Genomic DNA, 23,965 nt, shown 5'->3' with positions numbered 1-23,965 from the left:
GTCTTCATTAGTCCCAGCGGAATTAATTCCCCCCAGAGCCCAGAACACACTTGCAGCAAACAAGCAGCCCAAAATATTTCTCCACGCCCTTTCAGAGAGCTGAAATGCTGTGGTTGGGAACCCAGGTGGAGGACGCCAAGTGACACGGCCACCTGTGCAGGGAGCCAAGCACGCAGCTCCGGGTCCAGCTGTGGCACAGTGACAGAGCCCAGACTAGCACGGCTGAGGCATGGCTTCTGCCCCCAGCACCACACACACACACACACACACACACACACACACACACACACACACGCGTGCACGCGCGCACGCCACACAAGCAGCGCTGCTGGCCCCAGATGCGTCCACCCACTTACCACCACCGTCTCGCCAGTGGCACTGTCGGTCGTCAGCACGGCGGGAGTCGTGCTGATGACGGCGGGGGCCAGAGGGGTGTGGAAGGTGTTGGGGAGCTGGGCGTACTCGGGGTGCTTCTTCCGGATGTGCTGCACCATCTTGGTCTGGAACAGGGCAGGGAACACCAAGAGTGATTCTGAGGGACAAGGGATGCCTCCTCCTTCCACACGGCAGCCACAAGAGTGCCGCGGGCCGCACAACTTCCCCACACCTCCCTGCACCAAGCTTCTGCCGGAAAACGAAAAGGAACTGCAGAGAACTAAGAAACTGGAGTGGGCCTGCACCATCGGGCAGGGTGACAGAACTTCCTGACAGCTCCAAGCCCCCAGCAACCCGGGGCCCTGACCAGCAGCAGCTCCGGCAGCTCCCTGCCTGGCCAGCTCCTGGGGGGCAATGCTCCAGGTAAGAGAAACCTCCTGCCGGGAAGCCTCGGAGGCTGAGAGGAAGAAGCGGGTGCCCAGCTGGCACTGGTTGGGTGCCGGTTCCCAGATGCTCGCGTCGGGTGATCATCCCCCCGTCGGCCCGCGCTGCTCCCGGGCGCCACCTCCCCGCCACGCCCGCCGGCCGGCCTACCTTGCTGCTGTACTGTTTGGAGCAGTGCGGGCAGCAGACGGGAGGGGTGGCGATGGTGCCTGTGAGCTGGGTGTGGGTGCTCAGCATGGGGTCCGGCTCTCCGGGGCCCGCAGGACGCAGCTTCCGGATGCTGGGCGGGAGCTCGGCCCCCGGGTGGTTCTTCAGGATATGCGCTTTCCGCTTGCTGGCGCTTTTATACACCTGCACATTCAGACGCTTTGCTGTGACAGCCGGACGGTCCCGCTCCCCGGCTCAGAGCAGCCCTCTCCACGCCCGGGACAGGGGACGGGGGCGACGCAGTCCCATGGCCCCAGACAAAGTGTCCCCACAGAGTGAAGGACAGACAGTGCGAGAGACAGATCAGAAGGGGACACGGTGCTGCTCGGGTGCGCGCATCCGACATGGAGACGGCAAGAACCATCTCTGGGTTTTCTCTTTTCCTGTGGCTGTTTCTTGGACCACACCTAGCAGTGTCTAGGGACTACTTCCAGCTTATTGCTCAGGGGTCACTTCCTGCAGTGCGGGGGCCCTGCGATATGGGGGGCAGAGTCAGGGACGCATGCTGAGCCTGTGTGCAACTCGGAGCCGCCCCCCTGGCCCATTGGAAATCACCTTTACCTGGGGGTTGGGAGGAGGGTGCACAGGACGCAGCTCAGCAGCCGAGAACCCAGCACACGTGAGGCCCCGGGTCCGAACCCTAGCACCACCGACAATGAAAGGTGAAAGGCGGACAGACAGTGAGTGACCGAGAATTGTTTCGGAGGTCGGTTCCTTCTTCTGTCTTTCTGTGAGAGTCATAGGGTGTGTGTGTGTGTGTGTGTGTGTGTGTGTGTGTGTGTGTGTGTGTCATAGGGTGTGTGTGTGTGTGTGTGTGTGTGTGTGTGTGTGTGTTTGACACCAAAAAAGTCTTCGGACAGACAGACAGTGAGTGACCGAGAATTGTGTCGGAGGTCAGTTCATTCTTCTGTCTTTCTGTGAGAGTCATAGGTGTGTGTGTGTGTGTGTGTGTGTGTGTGTGTGTGTGTGTGTGTTTGACGCCAAAAAAGTCTTCCAGAATGTCAACTAGGACCTGCAGTGGGGGACCTATGATTGAAAAATGTTCTTCGTCTGAAAAGAGGTGAAGGGATGTGCGTGGCACCCTATCAGTAACAGTTTTATAAAGCACAGACAGATGGAGGAGGAGGAGGAGGAGGAGGAGGAGGAGGAGGAAGAGAAGGAGGAGGAGGAGGCGGAGGAGGATGATTGCAAGGATGAGGGCGAGGGGGAGAGAGTGCTGCCACACGGGCAGGCTAGGGGCCAGGAGGGAAACACGGGTGGCAGGAAGTGGGCACTGGTGAAGAACCAGTGGCAGAAAACTGCACGCCTGACACTCAACTGTGAATAGCTTCATAATGAAATTCACAGTGACTCGAGATATTGGAAAAATAAAACACATTTTCTTCTGCACAGGGCCCCAACAGCCGCCACATCCTTGTGTGGCTGCCACAGTTTGGCGCAGGGTGGCCCCTCAGACTCTGTGGCAACCTTAGGAGGCCCAGAGAGAAAAAGGAGACTTTCAGATTGGTGGGGGAGAGGGGGAGTGGATCGGGGCGTCACACCAGCAGTGCTCAGGGCTTACTCCCAGCTCTGCACTCAGCACTCACTCCCAGTGGGCTCGGAGGACCAGTTGGGCTGCCGGGAATTGAACTTGCGTCCACCACATGCAAAGCAAGTGCCCTTCCCGCTGTGCAATCTCTCCGACCCGGACTTGCTTATTTTTAATCACAGCTACATTGTTTAAAGAAGCAAGATCATAGCGAAACCACAAACATTCACTCAAACTTTGATTTTTTGGTCTTTTGGGCCACATCGGGGGTGCTCAGGACTTATTCCTGGCTCTGCACTCAGGGGTCACTCCTGGCGGACTTGGGAGACCGTGAGCAGTGCTGGGGATTGAGCCCTGTCAGCCGCGTGAAGGCAGGTGCCAGCCACTGTGCTATGGCTCCAACCCCAGCATGGCTTCTTTTGCTGTTTCGGGGCTTCTTGCTTGTTTGGGGGCCATACCCAGAGATCCTCAGAGGTTACGCCTGGCACTGTGCTCAGGGATCACTCCCGGAGGGGCTTGGGGAACCAAATGGCATGCTGGGGACCGAACCCCAGTTGGTCACATGCAAGACCAACACCCTCCCTGCTGTACTATTGCTCTGGCCCCTGTAAGCTGATTCTTTTGTAACAAAATCAGAGACTAGAAACAGCAAGAATGAAGTGAACGAATTCCTCTGTTGGGGTAGGGGCCTTCAGAGCAGGGTTCCGGCCCTGGGGTCACTCCAGGGCTGTGCCCGGCCCAGTCCTCCTGCCGGACACTAAGGCTGGCGCTGGCAGGGCTCAGAGGGAGGGGAAGACGTGTGACGCCAGGGATCAAACCCAAGGCCCTGAGCAGGCAGCACATGCTCCAGCCCTGAGCAAGCGAGCACCCTGGTCTACAAATTCTGAAGAACTGGAGGGTTAGGGTGACGGCCCCGAGGGCCCATGAGCATGCTTTGCACGGAGAAGACCCCAGCTCAATCCTGGGCGCTGCATGGTTCCCCGAGCACCACCAGGATTGACCTCTGAGCACTGCCAGCTGTGCTCCACCCCCAATCAAAAGAAAGGGAAACGCTGAGAGGGGTGATGGGGTCTGGGTCAGGCCTGGTGGTGCCTGGTGACTACTCCCAGCTCTGCAGGGTCCCTCCCGGCTGCGTTCGGGGGACCGTTTGATGCTGGGGATCAAACCACATCGCCTCATGCAAGGCAAGTCTTAATCCCGAAGCTTCTCGGGCAGAAGGGAAATAGTCTGACTTGGGACAAGTGTCTCTGTGACGGTGATCATGCCTCACCAATGTGAGGTCCGAGGTTTGACCCCACAAAGCCAAATTAAAGGCAGCTGGCTTCCAACAAGACTGCACTGTTAGCCCTTTCCTGTCTCAGAGGAAAGTTCGGGAAAGACAGAGACCACCCGCTCTGGGTGATGATAGACACCCCCAGCCTGCGGGGACGCGCCCAGGCCGTGGGATGCTAAGGTTCCCGCTGAGACAGCAGCAGGCAAGCCCCTACCTTATCACAGTACTGACAGAAGTAGTCGCGGTTGGGCTTGATGATGGGCAGCGTCAGCTCCGGCACCTCCTCGATCTTCATGTCCGGGTGCCTCTTGGACAGGTGATTCACCTGCGGAGAGTGGACAGGCGCTGAGCAAGCCCCCCAGGATGAACGGCCGGAGCTGGTGGTCTCTGAGGCCAGGCTCCCTGCAGTGAGGGGGCCAGGCCCAGCATCGCAGGCAGCCTTCCCAGGAGTCGACGGCAAAGTGGCAAATGAGTGGGGGGAGAGTCGGGGGGACAGGTGACCCCCGCTTCCGACTCTGAGAGGAAGGCTTCAGAGGCAGGAGCATCCCTGAACAGACCGTCTCTGTCCCTCACTGCCCCAGCCTCACCACCTGTACCAAAAGAGATGCGAACTCAGGCTCTGCATTTGAAATGATGCTCTAGGGCTCCTGACACAACTGTGTTCTGCAAAAGCCGTTCGAGGTCTCCTATGCCACGTGAACTGATCACCCTGAGCCTGCGGCTGACCTGGGTTCCCATAACCTGTCGCCCCTGATGGCGGTTTCATAAGCAGAAACGAGAGAGAGCAAGGGGAGTGGGTGGGATGAGGGCGGGGAGTGGGGAGGAAAAGCAGCTTTATATGAAGTCGCACGGCTCCGCCATGGGTGTGTCACTGCCCTCGGCCCCCACCCACACACCCGCCCCGGACGGGCTGGAGAAGAGGGGGGAGAGCGGGATCAAATAGAGGGGAAAGCTGAGGCCCCCCATCCTGAGCCTGTCACCAGAGCTGTCCCCTGGTGGGTGAAGCAGGGCAGAGGGCAGAGGTCAAGGGGCGGGGGCAGAGGTCAGGGGGGCAGGGACTCAGAGCCACGGTAGCCTGCAGGGGGCACTGACCAGCATGCCGCGGCGCCGGAAGCCCATCATGCACAGGCGGCACTTGAAGGTGAAGCTGTCGTAGTCCGAGGACGTGATGCGCGGCTTGAAGGTCTTGGAGCGGCTGATGCGGTCGGCCTTCTTGGCCTCCCTCTCGGGGTTGTGCATCCTCTGCATGTGCTCCCGCAGCTTGTCTTTCCGCTACTCCAGCAGAATTTCCGAAAAGGCAGGAGGGCGGGGAGCGGGGAGGAAAAGCAGCTTTATATGAAGTCGCACGGCTCCGCCATGGGTGTGTCACCGCCCTCCATCAGGGAGTGACCTTCATTCAGCCTGTGTGTCCTCCCAGAGCTCCAGCCCGCCTCGATCCCCTTCCCCTTCCCCAGCCCCTCTGGGAGCGATCGCATCTTTTGCCGTCTAAGAGGAATTCTCGTGGGCCAGAGCAATAGGACAGCAGGGCTTGCATACAAGTCAGCCAGGGTTCGATCCCCGGCACCCCACGTGGTCCCTTGAGCCCCTGAGTGCAGAGAGTAAGCCCTGATCACAGACAGGCGTGGCTCAAATACAAGAAAAACGAAAAACAGAAAATAAGGTGACGTGGCCGTATTTTGGTAGTTGCTTCATTTTAGTTATTCAGATTTTACGGAGTGAAACCATCCAGTTAACTGACAATTTTCAAGTGAGGGGATTAAAGCAAAATCAATAGACGTTAGCAGCAACCGCAAACTCCCAAGACGCATCCCAGTGGCCACAGAGTGGAACGTACGGTCAGAGTGAGGGGACTGCCCTGCACCAAGCGGGTACACCGGGCACTGCGGTGAGTGGCCCCACTGTCCCCCAACCCCCCCCCCAAATAAAGTGTCATTTCACTCGAGTTACATTCGGGGTTTCAAGAAGACAGACGGGGCTTTCGTGGAGAGGAGATCAAAGGTACCTGGACTAAACTTGGTATTAAGAACTCGGAGACAGCTTGATAACAGACGATGGGGGAATCCTGGATGTACAAAGCCGGGTGCAGACCCGTATTCCCACACACTTGAACAACGAGGATAATCCCGCCAAATCCCAAATGAATTTAAGAACCAGTCTGCCATGCTAGGGACTCGGGAGCAACGGCATTATCCACCTGGACGGACCACTCCCACTCCTGCTCGGAGGAGAGATCTAGTGATCCCCTGGCATCAGTCCACAGGAAGAGAATTAAAACTGCTTGTGAAGACAGACAAGTTCAGGAATCAGAATTCTCACCAAACTTACAAAGTCCCCGAGATCTGAACCCTTCCTATGGCAACTGATTCTTCCCTATCATAGTAACAATGGGTTTTTCTCCCCTGTTTTTGGGGGGGGGTGTGGGGGAGAATGCGACCAATCCGTTACTGGGTGGGTAATGGGGGGGGGTGGGGAGGGCGCTGGGGTCACTCCCAGCAACTTGCTGCCAACTGAGCTGGCTGGATCCACGTGAGGGCACCAGGATGCAGGGGTGCTCTGGGGCCCCCAGGACTACGCTGTGGGGGTGTGGGGTTCATGTGGAGCCACGGATGGAACCAGAGTTAACTGCATGCCAGGCCTGCACCCTCAGATTTGTCCCGTCTCTACGGCCCCAGCAATAATTTTTTGCGTGTGGCGGGGTTTGGGGCCACGCCAGCTGTGCTCAGGAGTCCCTCCTGGTGGGGCGTGAGGGACCAGATCGGGTGCAGGAGACGGAAACGAAGTCAGGCATGGGCAAGGCAAGTGTGTCTCCAGCCAGAGGTCACTTTTAGGGCGCATCTCCCATGTCCCACTAACCGGGTCCCCTTGAAGTCAGAAGGTCCGAGCTGGCTGCCGCAAAGGGGCTCGGGGAGTTGTAAGGCCCACTCTTGCCGCAGAGCACAGTGAGGGCTGGAGCGGGGTCAGAGCGAAACAACTCTGGGGACACAGAGAAGCACTGAATCTGGTGGGGGGGGGGGGGCAGGGGGGGGAGGGTCAAGAAACGGCCTGACACGTGCGACCTCATCCAGGTAGAACATTGCTGGAGGTGGGCTGGGTGGTTTCTCGCAGGTGAGGGCTGGAGTGCAGCGCAGAGGCAGAGGGGAGCAGGGAGCGCCGGCGGCGGGCCCAAGCAAGACTCAAGGCAGCCCTGGGTGGGCGGGCAGCCTCACCGCTGCAGGGGGGCGGGGAGGGGGTCAGGGGTGCCACCTTGGGACCTGTCTATGTGAGGGCTGATCGGGGCCCCCCAGAGACTTGGGACAGCAGCTTAGTTTTTAGAAAATGTCCCTGGAGCGATAGCACAGTGGAGAGGACGTTTACCTTGCACGTGGCTGACTGGGGTTTGATCCCAGACACCCTGGCGGGGTCCCTAGTGTCCCGCTCACCACCCCAAGGCATGCCCTGATGCCCACCCCACGTCGCGGCTGGGCACTGGGTCCCCAGACCGGAGCCCCAGAGGCACACCGCCCCGGCTGTTCTTTGTGGGTTTGGAACTGGGGCCACACGCAGCGGTACTCGGGGCTGACTCCTGCCTCGGTGCTCAGGGCGGGCTCCTGGCGGGGCGCTGGGGATTGCAGCGGGCAGCCCCGACCGCCCCCTCCACCCCCAGTCCCCGTCCCCGCGGGCCGCGACACACCTTGAACTGCTTCCCACACGTGGAGCACAGGAAATCTTTGCGGTCCGAGTGTCGCAGCATGTGCAGACGCAGCTTGTCGGGGCGGCAGAAGGCCTTGTCGCACTCCGTACACTGGTAGATCTTTTCCGAGTGGAAGCTCCGCACGTGTTTCTTCACCTGGTGGCACCGAGAAGACGTGAAGGCGCGGGAGTCAGGCCCCGCACGGCGGCGGCGCTAGGGGGAGCCAGAGACGCGGAGATGGTCCTGGCCGCGCCCGCCACGCTCAGGCACAAGGAGGGAGGCAGGGGACAGGCGTGGGGCTGTGGGCTCAGTTTCATCTCCCGGGGGCCCATTTTTCTTTTTCTTGTATTTTTTTAATATATATAAATAAATAAGTTTTTATTTAAATGAATCTTACTAAAAACTATAGGAAAGGAGCTGGAGCAGTAGCACAGCGGGTAGGGCGTTTGCCTTGCACGCGGCCAACCCGGGTTCGATTCCCAGCATCCCATATGGTTCCCCGAGCACTGCCAGGAGTAATTCCTGAGCACATGAGCCAGGAGGAACCCCTGAGCATCGCTGGGTGTAACCCAAAAAGCAAAAAAAAAAAACTATAGGAAAATTTAAAAAATTCTTCTTCACTTTTTTCTTTCCTTTTTTCTTGTTTTTGTTTTTGGATTACACTCAGGGATTACTCCTGGCTCAGTGCTCACAAGTCACTCCTGGCAAACGCCTACCCCCACTGTGCTATCTCTCCAGCCCCTTCTTCCCTTCTTTTTCTGCTTCTAACAAATATACAAGTTGGCTCCCTTTTTAGAAGCTGGTCCTTTGATCGGTTTTCATAGGAAAATAGAAAGAAAGAAAAGTTCCCACTTCTGAGGAAAATGCAGTAGCAGCAGAAATTCTGCTTAGCTGTGACTCACTCCTTGCACTTTACGTCATTAAAGGAAGTTTCCTCAAGAACCACCTCTGAGGAACTTCACGGCCTCCTCACCCTCCCAGCCACCAGAGGGGCTGGGGAGATGGCCCGTGAGGTAGAGCATGGGCCTCGCATCTGTGCCTCCACATCTGGCCCCTCTGCACTATGTGCCCCCCCCCCACCCAAGTACTGCTGGGTATTCCTGTGACACCCACGTCCTGCTGTGGTGGCTCTGGGTCCCCCAGCACTGCCGGTGTGACCCATGAGGAAGAGCTGTGAACAGGACGTGAGCAGTGAGTCATAGCCAACTCTTCCAGAAGAAATTCTGCTGTTATTTTCGGAGACTCTTCTGCCACTGGAGTCCAGCTTAAAGCATCTGTTCTGTGTTCAGTGAGAATGTTAGCAAGGCTCTCAGTGCCAGCAGAACTGTGATGAGACCCTCCCAGTCTGTCTGCTTCGGAAATTGAGAGTGAAAGAGAGCATAACAGGAGCAGACGTTCAATAACACGAGAGTGACAGGATCGGCGCTTGAAGCCCAACTGAAGTGACGAATATTCTCCGATTTATCCTTACCCACTGTACTCCAGAAGACAGGACAGGAGACAGTCTGTGCTAGATATGGGAGTATAATATTATAAACCAAACTCTGTTTCCTCCCAAAATACATGATTAGCAGAGCAAGGCAGGAAACCACAGTAGCAGGGAAAACAAATTTTCAGGCCAGGAAATGGGAGTGTGCCCTCACAGGCTCTATACAAGTTGAAAGAACTTTCTTTCTGTTCTTGTTTGGGGGGGCCACACTGGCAGTGCTCGGGGCTGACTCCTGCAGTCGGGATCACTCCTGGCAGACTTGGGGGGACCATATGTGGTTCCAGGGATCAAATTTGGGTCAGCCTCGAGAAAGGCAAGTGCCCTACCCATTGTACTCTCACTGGCCCCTCTATGTATTTTCTGAGTGGTAGATTTGGCCAGGAAAAAGAAAGACATAGCTGACAACCAGATCTGAAAGCTTGCTGCATGAAGCACAGCTTCAGTGCTTAAATGCCCACGTGTGAGGCACTATTTGGCCTCAATCTAGAAGGATTGGAGTACTGCTATCAAGCTATTTCAGAGAAGGAAAGAAAACGTGGGCCGTTCTGGATGTTCTCAATTTTCCCCAAACTCACATTTCTTTCACCCACGGAACGAGGTGTGCAGGGATCACAGCAGTGGACACCCACCTGGATAAAGTCTGGGAACCGTTTCTTACAGGTGGGGCAGGTGAAGTAGCCATCAGTGATATGAATGACCACGTGGTCCTTCAACAAGTCCAGGCGGTCAAAGGACTCGGGGCAGAAGATGCAAGAGTAGGTCTTCTGGTCCGAGTGCAGCTTCATGTGGCTCTCCAAGGCCGTGCTGCTGATGAAGCCCTTGTTGCAGAGGTCACAGGTCAAAGGGCAATTGCCCTCGCGCCCGTGGAAGCGCAGGTGCTGGTCCAGCTTGTCCTTCTCCCGGAAGGCCTTCCCACACTGCAGGCATTTGAAAGGCCGGAAGGACTTCCGAATGAACAGATGCTGGAGAGCCGCATTCTGCAAGACACACATGGACGGGTCACTCAGCGCTGGACAGGCCCCAGCACGGAGAGGCTAGGGGCTGGCCACCGCAGGCTGGTTGCAGGGAAAGCCAAGCGCAGGACACAGAGGGGACAGGACTTCCTGGCGAATCAGGAAGCATGAATGATGCTGTCCCCAGAGAGCTCTCCCTGGAGAGACAGGGCTGTGCTCAGACAGGTCTGTGGATGCAGGTGTTCTTTGGAAAGGACTGAGGTCATACTCAGCAAAGTCTAAGAAAAACCCGGGAGTGGGGAAAATGAAGAACAAAGAAATATGCGAATGAGGTTGAACATCTGGTTAAACATCAACTTGCTGAAGCCCTGGAGGAAAAATCTGAAGTGATTAAAATGTTGAGCAAATAAGAGACAATAAAAAAAACCTGAAAAGCAGTCCGTGGCAGGGGCTCTGGCGGCTTCCTGATAGGCTGATGGCGATTTTCTGAAAACTGGGTAATGGTTTTGGTTCAACTGCGCTGATATGCTCGGCCAACAGGCTCAGAAACCCCGTAGGGCAGGGGGGGCTGAAAGGGCGACTGCGCATGCTTCCCAGACCCAGATTTGATCCCGGCACGGTCCTTGACATGTGGCACCACCTCCCTGCACCCAAATACTGCTGGCTATGGGCCAGGAACCAAAACCAAAAGTCGCCAAAAAAATTTCAAAAAAAGAGAAAAAAAGAGATAGAACGAGCAGTGAAGGCGCCTTCCTTGCATTTGGTCATCCCAGTTCAATTCCCAATACTGTGCACAGTAGGAGGGACCCCCCCACACACACACACACACCTCCCGAGTCACAGCCAGGAATGCGCCCTGAGCTGAGCGGACTGTGGAACCCTCCCAGTGAAAAACCTCTTGAAAGGGGTGTGTTTCACGGTTTCTGAACTCTATCTCCATTTAAGGAAAAGAAAGGAAAGAGAAAGGAAAGGGCCGGATTTTCAAGGATGTGTTTGTTCACAAGCACACGGGGAAATGGAATGTGAACGTGCACCAACTTGCTCCTGCCAAAGGCAGAGGACGCGTTCCTGGTGAGGTTAATTAGGTCCACAGTTAGAATGTGTCTGAGGGCCAGAGAGACAGTACAGTGGGTAGGGCACTTGCCTTGCAGCCAATCCTGGTTCTATCCCAGCACCCCAAGGACCACCCAGAGTGATCCCTGAGTGCAGAGCCAGGAGTAACCCCTGAGCACTGCTGGGTGCGGCCCCCAGACATAACCAAAAACAGGATGTGCTCAAATGTGGACAAAGATCAGGGGATTGGCCTGTCTGGGCCAGTCATCTTAACTCTTTTGATTTTTCTGGGCCCGAGCTGCACTTCCAGTTCTGATGAGCATCCTGTAAATTCATGCGCACGCTCCAGGGAACCCAAGTGAGAGGAGGGGACTCCTCAGTACAAATGCAGCACCGGGTGGAGGAAGAATGACCACGCCGTGGCAAGCAAGACCAATACAGGGGACACAAGCACCATTTGATGGTGCTGTCAATTAGAAAGACTCACTCATACAGTCCCCAGAAGACCTGGAGAAAAGTGAACTTCTAGACAGATCTGAGGGGGAAACAGCCCTCAAAAAAAGACCCATGAGTGTGTGTGTGTACTTGTTTCAGGGCCAGAGAAAGGACGTGAGGAGCTTTCACTGACAGCTTCAAATGCTGTTTGTACAATGAAGAAAGAGCGATCATCAATGCTTAACCCTTTACTGCAAGCGACTTTCAAACTGCAACTTCTACATGAACGTGAAAAGGATCACTTTGGAGAAGAGCGAGATTCTTTTGTTTGTTTGTTTGTTTGCTTTTTGGGTCACACCTGGCGATGCACAGGGGTTACTCCTGGCTCTGTACTCAGAAGTTACTCCTGGTAGTGCTCAGGGGACCATATGGGATGCTGGGAATCGAACCCGGGTCGGCCGCGTGCAAGGCAAACGCCCTACCCGCTGTGCTCTCTCTCCAGCCCCCGAGATTCTTATTTTTGGCTTACTGAAAACTCTGAAAGTGATTGGGAACTGGAAACTTCCTGCTTGGGGGGCAGCTAACAGGAAAAGGGGAAGTCTCCCCTACTCATTTACTTCTGAGTAGATGTGGAACAGTTCTGTGATCTTCCTGAGTCTGTGCAAATGAGTCTATGCAAATAGACTCAGGGCTATTTCGGGGCCATATCTCCTCTGCCCCTTTGTATCTACAGCCCTTCAAACACTGCTGAGCTCAGAGGAAGGGGTCAACAAAAGCTGGAGAGTGATTCCAACACATCTCACTAAACACAGAGTGAGACTCTGGGGCTAGGAGAGACTGCGGCGTTTATCCACCCCGTAAATTCTTTCCAAAGGTAGGGCTGGATAGAGAGGACAGTGGGTAGGACTCTTCCCTTGCACGCGGCCAACCCAGGTTAGATCCTGGCAGCCCTTATGGTCCCCTGAGTACCACCAGGAGTGATTCCTGAGTGCAGAAACAGGAGTAGCCCCTGAGCATCGCCAGGTGTGACCCAACAACAACAAAAACTCCAAAGGACCAGGCTGGAAGGACAGAACCAGGCAGGAAGTGGGACGAGGGCATTTCTCCTCCGAGAGTCGAATGCAGGCTTCCCTACCTTGCTGAGGCTTCCCGTGGGAGCTTCTGCTAAGGTGTTATGGATTTGTGACGGGAATCAAGCCCTGCGCTCACACAGATGCAAAGCAGGCAGGCGTGCTCTCTACCAATCGCTCACGATTTCAGATTAAGATTGTTTTGGTATTTTCGTAAAGTAAATGGTTTACTTGTTTCCTGAACAAGTAGACGGTCTTTCTCATTATGAATCCTTGGATTCAACTAAGATGGGTATTTAAGGTGGGTTCAAGTCTTTTTCACAAATAAAAATGATGCAGATACTGATGTTTAAAAAAATTTTTTTGTTGTTAAAAAAATGATCTCGATTTTTCCCTAGAGTTCTGCAGAGAGCTGGAAGCGTCCACCTTCATCCCTTCATCCCACCAGCCACGGAGCCCCTTCCCCATGCTCCCTTCCCCGTCTCCTGCTCTCTACCATGTCTCACGCTTGCTTGACAGAAGAGAACGCACTAGTCTGGCCTCTTCCGAACGTGGCAGCAGTAGTGCAGACCCGCAAGGTGCCTCTGAGCCCGAGTCAGGGGAGGGTGCACCTGCGGCCGCTCCCTTCTCCCAAGCCCACTCAGGTCCCCACAGGGAGACACGACCGGCAACGCCGATGGGGGACCAAATGGAGAGCTCATTGCTCCGGGATGCTTAAGTCCCCATGATGCCAGCAAGCCTCCTGTCAGCTCCATCAGCGCACATGTCCTCAGACTCTCGATTTCAATGCAGCCACCGCCTTGCCACATTCGCGGCGCTTCCCACAGGCCCTGCTCCTAGCAACCTCTTCACTTCCGCGGAGCCCTGACTGATGGGTCCTCGGGACCAGACCGGGTGCCTCAGAGCCGATGACCCTAAAGGCCACTAGACGAGTCACTGGGGTTGCTGCCACGCTCTAGCCCCGGGACCCACTCGGGGGCCTTTCCACTCCAAGGTCACTCCCGAAGCCCAGAGGTCCAAGTTAACACATTTCTAAGCGAAACCAAGAACAAGCGCTGGCCGCGGCCACAGATGGATCCAAAGAGCCCCGAGGATCCGGGGCCGCAGGCAGCCAGCCACACACCACACCATCTGGCGTGCAGCTCCTCCAGCCGCGCGGCTACAATCCGTGAGCAGGAAATCTGGGTCACAGTCAAGCCAGTGCTGAGAGCACAGCTCCGCCGCAGTCCCCGACATCTGATGATGGTATCATCAATTAGCACATGAATCTTTGATCGCGTTCCGTGCTATTTCCATCCTGGCACTAGGAGGAAACCAGTCACGGGTGCCGGATTTCTGCTGGCCCTGGACGCAGCCCTCCCTGGCCTGTCATCTGCCCTGCCCAACACACCAGACTCTCCTGGGCCTTCGACAAGACTGAGCACCCCTCCTAATCAGGTCACACCTGAGCCTGGCCTTTGACCTCTTGCTGTCCTCCTCTAAAATGAGCCTCCGGCTTCCGGGGATCTCTCCGAGTCTCGATCTCTCTGCGACGGACCCCAGGCGTCCTCATCCCTCTTTGGCCTACCCCTGCCCCCCTCAGAACAGCCATCATCCACGTCGGTCCTCCTTTGGCCGCCGTAACCACAGACGCCAACAGCCTCTAACTGGCCAGCTGCCAGAGGCCAGGGCACCACCAAAACTGTGACGGGGCTGAGCGTGAGCTCAGACCTCACGACTCCTCCCTCCCTCAGACTGTCACATGGACCTGGGGGTGGAGGCCAGGCCCAGCTGTGCACTCGCCTCTGGGCTCACGGGAACAGAGGCATGTGGTCAGAGAGCTGGTTGGCACTCACTGACGCAGCCCAGCTAGGACGTCCGGCACGGTCCGTAAGGCGGCAGAGGATGGCAGTGCGGGCACACACGAGAATGACACTCTGTCACGTGAACACGGGAACGAGACCTACCTGCAGCTCCAGCTGAACAGGCAGCAGCGGAGGAGAGAGAGAAAGTTCCATTACCAGCTGCACTGGCGGACTTGCCTTGAGTTGGTCATTACCAATCTGGGTGGGAAAAATGGAAAAAAAAAATACACAGCCCACCGTTTGGGAATGTGTAGGAGCTCAGCTCTGACTAACCTGCAGACACACAGCACGCGGTCTTCGTGCAGGAGTACGGAACCGCAGGCCCAAGCCCGTGACCAACTCACACAGGCACGCACGGGGCCGGCCGGCAACGCCTGCGTCTTGAGCACTTCACCGTGTCGGCTGGCTGGTGCTTTTTGCTTCAAACCAAGGGAAGCTACAGCCGGGCAAACGGCTTGGAGGGCAAGTGCACGTGCCTGAGTGCAGGGTCACTGGGTCTGACGCCTGCAAGGCCCGGTGTGACCGTCTGCTCCCTTCCCCTCCAAATGTAAATGTCAACCTAGTAATAAACATTTCTCGGAACTTCATAAAAAAAAAAATACAAGACGGCCAAAGCAGAAAAGATAGTAAGTGGGCAAAAGAATGAGATGCAGACTTGAGAAGTGATGGAGGAGGATGGACGGGGACCGATCGGACTTTTGCCTTCCTGCTGATCCTTCAGAAACGCTAGACGGGCAGTCAGATCCCGAGTCTGTTTCTACGGAGGCCACTGGCAACTCAGCCCCTGAATGTTCTCCCAGAACCATGAATGGTGACGTGAAGGCGGGGCCGTGACTGTTTTCGCAGGTCCCTTCTGGCTTAGAGGACAAAACCCAACAGAAACCCGAATCGAAAACAATCATCCAGCAAGTAGCTGTGAACCCTGGAGATGAAAGCACACGGGGCTCCCATGCACACGTACAAGACTGAGAAGCCACAAGCGCAGGCTTGACGTGATACTGGTCATGAGTGCAGGCATGATCCCATGAAGCCACACTCTTCTCCATCTGACTGCGGCCCCTGTTACAGATTTCACCACGGCGTGGAAAGACTGGAACACCACGATGGGCAAGCAGGACCTACCAGCGTGACATCAGCCGTTTCCGCTCCAGAAGCTGGACTAGGAGCTGCCCCACGTGTGGACACTGTGCCTGCGCGGACACGGGGGACATGGGCCAAACAACACTGGCCTGCGCTCTGCAGGGAAGCGCGGACCACCAAATGCAGCCCGCCTACATTCACTGGAGAGTGAGGACTGAGCGCCGATGAGCTGGCACCCCCTGGAACAGAATCCCACCCTCAAAGGTGCGTATCTCTCCCTCCCTCGGGCCTCTGGGGTGCAGGAGCCACGAGCCCTCCTTTCCAGCTCTGCCAGGCCAGGCGCCCCCACACCACGGCCACACTGATCAGACCGAGAATCAGCCACTGCCGCCGGCCACTGGCCACCAAGCCACCAAGCAAGAGTTCCAAGAAAAGGAGGGTGGGGGAGGAGAGGAGGGTGGCGCGCAGGATGCCAGGGCGCAGGATGTCGAAGCGGATGGCGGAGCTGGTTGGAAGCAGAGCACCCAGACAGCTGGGGGGCGGCAGAGCGCTGCGCCGCCCGCTGCCCACTTACCCGGATGCGTTTGGCTCTGCGCATGTCGTCGGCCGTCAGGGTGCTCGGGGCGGGCAGCACGTTCTCCTCCTGCTGGGGCTGCAGGTGGAGGCTGTGAGCTTCGGGCTCCTGCTCCAGAACGGCGGGGGTCTCCTGGGGCAGCTGAGGGAGGGGGAGCGTGGGCTGCTCGGGCTGGTCCAGCCCGTTCAGAGAGGCTGGCTCGGGCCCATCAAACTGCTCCTTGGCAGGGAAGTGCAGCAAGTCCTGAAAGAGAACGGGTGGAACTGGGCTCCGGCGGAGCTGGAAGGGGCATCCGTCAGACGGCGGTCCTGCTCGCTCTCTAAGCATGAGGGCCCTGAGGCCTGGGAGGAAGTCTCCTCTGGGGGGGAGGGGCAGATTCAGGCAGCATCCTTGGGAGCAGAACCATGTGACGTCCCAGCCAGGGGAAATGCAAGAACGCCGTCCTTGGAATCCTTCATACTAATGCAACAGTCTTGAAATCTTAAAGATCGTAAAATTGAGGGGCTGGAGCGATAGCACAGCGGGTAGGGCGTTTGCCTTGCCCGCAAACAACCCGGGTTCGATTCCCCGCACCCCATATGGTCCCCCGAGCACCCCCAGGAGTAGTTCCTGAGTGCAGGAGACAGGAACAACCCCTGTGCATCACCGGGTGTGACCCAAAAGGCAAAAAAAAAAAAAAGGAAATTATCAAATTGAGTTTTGGGGGGGGCCAGAGCAGTACCATAGCGGGTAGGCTGACCTGGGTTCCATCCCTGGCATCGCCCTGAGGAATTCCAGGTGTAATTCCTGAGTGGAGAACCAGAAGTGACCCCTGAGTGTCACCAAGTGTGACCCAAAAACAAACAAACAAAAACAGTCTTGCGTTTTTATGGAAAATGCTTTTTTAAAAGAAGGGCCACCCAGGGGCACTTGGCTCAGCGATGCTGGGGCGGTGGGGTCACGGAACGGGTAAAAGCGGGGGTCTCGGGGCTGAACTGGAGGCTTCGCACATGCCAGGCATGTGTCTGCCAGCGGAGCTCTCTCACGCTCCGAACACTCGTTCTGCCTTTCTTCAGTCACCCTGACAGGGAAGCGCGTCTCAGGCGCGCCAGGGCCCCCCGCCCCCACATCGGTCCTCCAACGAGCACCCAGAGCCGCTCCCACGTCCCATACCTGTGTCCCATCGTCACACTTGTCCCCATTCTCGCTGGTTATTTCCAAGCGGATGAATTTGGGCGGGCGCCCTGGCCGACGACCTGGGCCAAACCGCCTCTTGCCTCGTCCCCTTCCTCGGCCTCTCGTTCTGGGGATGAGAGACAGGGTCACACACGGTCATGGTCACACCAGAGCCCAGAACAAATATTCCCCCTAATGGCCTCGATGAGAGCCCCCCGCGCCCCCAGGCTTGAACTCTCACTTTACTCCTCTCCCGCTTCCCGCCTGTGTTCTCTGATGCAAGTAGGTACCTCCTTACTCCACACTTTCCCGCGCTCTTCCTTCTCACCCTCATCACAGCTCACAGGGAGCTCTTAAAAGCATAGGAAAGAGCTCTGGAAATCCAAAGCACTAGGTGCGCCTTGCGACTACACTCCAGAAGCGCAAAGACAACTCTGAGAGGCTGCAAGGCAAGCAGGCAGGGGAGGGCTGTGGAAAGACGGTGCCCCGTGGGGCTGAGCTGGAGAGACCGTGAGCCCACGGCCTGGTCCTCCCTCTTCCTGCCTCCAGAAGGGCAGCCAGATGCAAAGAACTTGGGGATGCGAAGTTCCTCCTGGTTTTCCTCTTGGCTACTGGAAGGTCCGAACAAATGGCAAGTTCAGCCCTTCCCTAACAGGCCTAGGAAACACCCAAAAAGTATTCCATGGACCCTTGGCAATCCTTAAAGGGAAGGGGTTCAGGAAGTAGGCCGGGAAGGCCTGTTTGAGAAGTGCTGAATCAGACAACGCTGACTCCCCTACTCCTCGATCAAACAATTCCACCAAAACGAAGCTTAAAAAAAGATTGCTTATTATGAGAACTTCAGAACTCAGGCAAATGCCAAGGGTAAGATGAGTCCACTAATACCATGATTTTGATTTCAGTATTTCTCAACTGATGGCCAGCTTCAGAAATCCAGCTGAGAAATCCCTCCTGCCTCTCCCCGGCCTCACACGCACATACCCATTAGCTTATCTGGAACCATTTCATCTGCAAGGACATCAGAATGAGTCTCTAAAACAAAAGGAACCCCTACATGGCCAAAAGCCAGTATCTCACCTTAAAAAAAAAAAACCCTGACAGTTGCTCAGTATTATTATATATCTGGTCAATTTTTCCTAATTGTGTCTGATTTCTCCTAGTCAGGCTACAGGGGCTGCAGGGGGAGTTGGCCAACAACACGCAACCTCATTAGCTCTCATCGCTTCCTGCCTCCAGGCCTCTGCCCACACTACAAACAGTCCCGGGACACATGCAGCGCAGACTCACTGCCTGCACCCCGTCCGGAGGCTCTTGCTCTCTGCGGAACCACCTCGCCACGAGAGGTTCCCATGGAGTCAGCTTCCCTCTGGCTCCAGAGAAACTAAAGCCCTGTCCGCAGCTCCATCTTGAGTGATGCTGAAACCCGGAGTCTGACAGCACCACACACCCAGGTCAGAGCCTTCTGAAGACGTACACCCAGAATCATTCCAAATGCTCTACCCTGACCCCCCAGGCACGATCTAGGTCTGGCCCAGGCCCACCCCTTCCTCTGCAGTTCTTCTCTTCCATGGCCCCTTTTCTTGTTTTGTTTTCCAATACAAAGAGACCGGGGCTTTAGTTCAATAAAAGCCTGGGAATGAGAAATCTGGGTGATTTCAAAGATGTGTGCGACTCAAGAATTCCTATCTCCGAATCTTCAGTCAGGGCAGATGAAACTGGGAGGAAAGGCTCTCCTGACTGGTTCTGGTCACACCGGAAGTGAATTCAGTGGTCAGCGAGGCTCAGAGAGGAAGTTAGGAAGCAGGAGAAAAGGAATTTCCCGCAGCAGAGGCCGGGCTGCAGCCTCTGTGCCTGGCCACACACATACACACACGGAGGGAGAAACACTCGTGGGTTTGACAGACAATTCAGGAGCAATTTGGGAGCTGGGAAATAACAGGTCTGGGAGACAGGCTCTTCACTCTACCTGCTAAACACGTCGAGCTTCTCATCATGAGAATTGAGGTGTTGCTGCAGCTGTTCTGAGCTTATAAACCGGCGGTTACACTCGTAGCAGGGCCAGTTCTTCTCCTGCTCTCGGAGAACTACAAGCACGGGAGAGAAAGCACAAAGACCAACGGTCAGCGGCCACCAGCACAAGCAAGCGGGTCAGGGGCCTCCTGGTTCCTGTCGCAAGGGAACCAAGGCTCCCAACCATGGGTCTTGCTGCTTGCGTAGTCCATATGGGTGTCAAGGCTCAAGTTTGACAAGGAAGTGGTTCACAGGGTCTTATTCTCTAATACAGCCATATGGGTGCGGTATCAAGGGGGAGAAGTGCCCCTATGCTCCCACCTCCCGCCGCCCCGACACACGCGCGTACAGGCGACTTTCTGCACACTGCAGAGAGCAAAAGTGCTTCCATGGGAATCTATGCCCCAGTGATTCAAATCCACGTTTCAGAATCTAAGGGAGTATTTCATCACAATGAGCTTGAAAATCCGTGTCCAATGTGACCACACTGGTGAAAGGTTCGGGGGCATCTCCTGAAGCTGACACACACATACCCCCGCGGACCCAGCAATCCTCCTCTCTCAACTGCTGTGTCAGCTAAGAGCCACGTAGAACAATGTCTGCAGTGGCAACCCTTCTAACAGCCCAAACCCGGAAGCAGCCCCTTTGTCGAAACAAGACAAGGCTGGCCCTTGTCCCCAGATTCCTGGAGCTAATCCCTCGATCTCCGGAATGTCCCGATAGAGAGAGGTGTTCTCTTTCTTCCTGGTGGTCTTTTGAGATACCTGAATTCATGCTAATGAGTGACTCAGGATGAAGGCAGGAGATGCCAAAAAACCCAGCCCTATGATTATGGGTTGAGACTTGGAGCCAGGGAGGGGAGCCGCTGGAGAGCAAGTCACTGGCTAATGATTCCATCAATCAGGCTATTATACCTCAATAAAAACTCTGCAACAAAGGCTCAGGGGAGCTTTACTAGTTGGTAATCACAGTCGATGTGCCAGGAGTGACACCAGCTGACGACCCGACCCGCCCTGAGAGTCTCTGACTCTGGCGGTCCCCCTGGGCGTGGCCACTGGAACAGACCTATAATCAGAACGACTGAACTTTCATGAGCTCTGTGAGTCACTCGAGTGAGTTGTCAAGCCCGGAAGGGGTCGTAAAGACTCTCCACACTGCAGCTGATGGATTCGAAGAGCAGGTGCGGTGGGAAGCCGCACTAGAACTAGAAGCCGGTGTCTCGTGTGAGGTGAGTCTGGAGGAAGACCCTGCCCGCGACCTGTGAAATGTGCTCATCTCTGGTAGCCAGTGGCAGACCGGCTCTGACCGACCCCCACTTCCAGCCTAAGCAAACGGACCACTGACTTGTGCTCTGTTCCTGCAAGGAAACACCGAAACAGCCACAAGAAGGAACAGTTAAAGTGATACCCGGCAGGGGGCAGAGCGAGAGTACAGGGCAAGGCCCGGCACGTGGCTGACCCAAGTGTGATCCCCAGCATCCCACAGGACCCCCAGAGCCCCGCCAGGAGTGATCCCTGAGTGCAGAGCCAGGAGGAAGCCCCGAGCACCGCTGGGTGTGTCCAGGAACCAAAATAAGTGAGATGAAATAAAGTGATACACGGCAGTGAGAGTGACTAAGGAATCTGAAGCTGAGCCGAAGATGCACAGCCACCACCAGGGGACACATCGTGGCATCCGTGTCTGCACTTGGCCATCACCAGAGGCTCCAATCTGCAAGGATGGCTAAGCTCGGGAGCAAAGGGGAATTGAAGGAAGGCACAAGAGGCAGGGGCGGCGAGAGCGTCTGCCTTGCACGTGGCCGGCCTGGGTTCGATCCCCGGCATCCCATGTGGTCCCCTGAGCACCGCCAGCTGTGGCAGAACAACTTCTGGCATCGCTCTGCATCCCCTTCGCAATGATGCATCAGCTGTTGACTTCTGGACTGTGCGCCCTCCCGCGAGTGGACGAGTGGAGGGGGCATACGGCCAACAGCACCAAGGCTGCCTGGCTCCATCGCCACAGAGACAACAACGACTTGAGATAAGGACCAGCCTCTGCTCCGGGTTCTGATGGAGCATTTGGAGGTTCGCATTCCAGTAAACACCATTCTCCAGCACCCGGGGAGGTGCCGTAGACGGCGCGGTCCCTTGAGAACTGAAACTGGACTGAAGTGTGGGACTCAGAAAGGCCTAGAGAAATCGTCCCTTCAACAGAAGGTGAGCCGAAGCTCGAAGGGAGCAACTGGAAATGCCTAGAAAATACACAGCATGAAAAAAACGCAACCACCTTTCCTCTCTTCCTCGGAAATGTCGTGGATTTTCTGGTTCACGAACTCCGCGTAGGACGCCGCATACCAAACCTGCAAGAAGCAAGCATGCAGTCAGCCCCTGGCCCGTGGACCCTGCGTGCCCAGCGCCTCCACCTGCCCACATACGGCAGGTCCTGTCCAGTCCTTGCCCGCTGGCCACCAGCCCCCAACTCACACTGTCTCCAGAGCCCTGGTGGTCTAGGACTCTGCCAGCCCGGGAAGCTCATGGGCTAGGACCCTCCGTGAGTTTCCCTTCTCCCTTTGGTGTTTTGTGGAAGTCCTGCACGAGTTCCACCAGGGCGGCGCCTTCATAATCTCCAATTTAGGAATATTTGGAATCAGAAATTTCTCGGCTAAGGCCGGAGCGGTAGTACAGCAAGAAGGGCACACTTGCCTCGCACATGGCTGACTGGGGTTGGATCCCCGACATCCCATAGGGTGCCCTGAGCACCGCCAGGAGTAATTCCTGAGTCAGAGCCAGGAGTAAGCCTTGAGCACTGCTGCGTGGGCCACCCCCCCCCCCCCGGGCCGCCCCCCCCCCCCCCGCCCCCCACACACACCAAAAAAGTGATCAGCTATTATGAACCCACTTCAAAGTTGGTACTACAGGGGATGGGGTGATTCCTGTGACTGACTAGTTCCTTAACTAGGTTTGCCGTGGCGAGTGTGGTGTCTGTCACACTCAGCTGTGACTCCAGGTTGTGGATGGAGCCGTTGGAACACAACGGCTTGCTGTGTTTCGAGACCCTCTTGAAAAACTTATCACTGTGGCGTCATAGCCCAGGGTTTGCTAGACACTCCCGGGTCACAATGCTTCATTCATCAAGATATTTATGTTATGAATAGATTGTTTTAAGTAAAAGGGGGGGGGGCTTTGTGGGGGTAGGAAGCAGCCCAGTGGCACAGCATTTGCTGTGCATGTGTGAGGCTCTGGGTTCAATTCCCGGCACCACCGAAAGATCACTCTGTCTTGGCTCCACAACTTCCCACGAGCGTGCTCCATTTCCGTTCCCGCTGTCTAACTGAAACAGGCCCTTGTAGATTTGGTCTTTGGTTGTTTTTCCACCCCCCCTCTCCCTTGTGTTGTGTTAATCAATATTTAAACGCAGGTTCTGACGGTGCTGTGATCACACAGGCCCCCACATGGTATGGGGTGCCCTGACCACTTCAAACGGCTGCCCAGTCTAGGCCCTCCGTCCCCTGCTCTGCTCATTCCTTAGTCCGGCTCCCCCTCCTCGGCCTGGCTTCTGGATACTGGTGGGGGCTTTAGGCAGGTCGGGGGGCCCCCAAGCAGCACTCTCAGGCCACTCCATTGACTCACTGCTTGGACAGGGGATGGGGGGGGGGGGCTGCTCAGGCTGTGCCTGGGACCAGGACTACACCCAGCAATACTGGGGAGGGGAGCGTGGAGTGCGGGACGGAGCCAGGGCTGGCTGCAAGCACGGCCCCAGCTCCTGTGCTGTCTCCCCAGCCCCTAGACGTTGGGGAAATCGATCTTCACCTCTTAGCCCATGCAGGCCTCCCTTCCCTGCGGTGGCTGCCCTGCTCCCGGCCGGCCCCACTCCCCACCTCCAGCACCACCTCCCTCCCTCTCCTCCCTCCCTCCCTCCCTCCCTCCCTCCAGCTCCACTCTCCATGCCCACCCCCCCCACTTCCCTGCAGCCATCTGGCAAGAGCTAGTGGCTGCTCAGATGTTCTCAATGTTCTCAGCCTCCGCTTCTCCCCCTAGGTGAGTGCCAACACGAACTCCTGCCTCGCTCCTCCCTGGCCCTCCACGAGCCCCCTCTTTTCCACTCTGACACCCACCGGTCCACTGCCCACATGCTGTGCTCTGTCTCCAACATGATGAATTTAAATGTTTCTAAATGAGCCTGAGAATGTCCTGAGCCCACCAGGTGTCGTCCCAGCTGCCCCCAAGCAAGCCACCCGTGACGTATTCGATATGCCAAACACAGTAACAAGTCTCACGATGGAGACATTACTGGGCCCGCTCGAGCAAATAAAATAAATAGGTAAAAATGTTAACAGGGCCCCACAACTTTATGAAAATAAAATTTAAAAAAAAAGTTAACAAGGCCCGACTGAGAGCCACACAATGGGCTGGGCGCAGCCGTGTGTCCTGAAGGCCGGGGCAGTCCCCACAGCAGCACCCTAAGATCTCCAAAGCAGCGGCGGGAGCAGCCCTGGACCACTGCCAGGTGTGACCCCGAAACAAAAAGTAACAACGACGACAACAACAAACCCAGCAACTCCTACACGTTTCAAGAGTTTTTAAATGATCAATACCGAAGAGGCTGGAGAAAAAGTAGGCAGGTAAGCCTTGCACACAGCTGACCAAGGTTCGATCCCCAGGACCCAACAGATCTCTGAGCACTGCCAGGGCCAGGACTGATCCCTGAGTGCAGGATTGGGCCCTGAACACCACCAGATGTGGCCAAATCTACACCCACGGTCGCCCCAAAATGTCTGTTGGGGCTGGAGGGTATAGTGGGCAGGGTGCTTGCCTTGCAATGGTCAG

General features: G+C 56.2%; 1 protein-coding gene across 1 annotated transcript in view; it reads right to left on the bottom strand.

Moving 5' to 3' along the window:
- The window catches only part of PRDM10 (PR/SET domain 10), a 59,507-nt gene that overhangs the window by 12,431 nt on the left and 23,111 nt on the right, over nucleotides 1–23,965 (bottom strand). Inside the window, exons 7-16 of the mRNA XM_056131457.1 lie at nucleotides 21,426–21,498; nucleotides 19,117–19,234; nucleotides 17,148–17,277; nucleotides 15,996–16,238; nucleotides 9,616–9,963; nucleotides 7,498–7,653; nucleotides 4,920–5,099; nucleotides 4,042–4,152; nucleotides 970–1,170; nucleotides 357–500 (exon numbers count right to left, since the gene is read on the bottom strand). Of these exons, the coding sequence (XP_055987432.1) occupies nucleotides 357–500; nucleotides 970–1,170; nucleotides 4,042–4,152; nucleotides 4,920–5,099; nucleotides 7,498–7,653; nucleotides 9,616–9,963; nucleotides 15,996–16,238; nucleotides 17,148–17,277; nucleotides 19,117–19,234; nucleotides 21,426–21,498 (1,704 nt within the window). The remainder of the gene's footprint in view (nucleotides 1–356; nucleotides 501–969; nucleotides 1,171–4,041; nucleotides 4,153–4,919; nucleotides 5,100–7,497; nucleotides 7,654–9,615; nucleotides 9,964–15,995; nucleotides 16,239–17,147; nucleotides 17,278–19,116; nucleotides 19,235–21,425; nucleotides 21,499–23,965) is intronic.

The sequence above is a fragment of the Sorex fumeus genome, unplaced genomic scaffold (genome assembly GCF_029834395.1).
Source record: "Sorex fumeus unplaced genomic scaffold, SorFum_2.1 ptg000091l, whole genome shotgun sequence".
Lineage (NCBI taxonomy): Eukaryota > Metazoa > Chordata > Mammalia > Eulipotyphla > Soricidae > Sorex > Sorex fumeus.
This window is presented reverse-complemented; position numbering and strand designations above follow the sequence as displayed.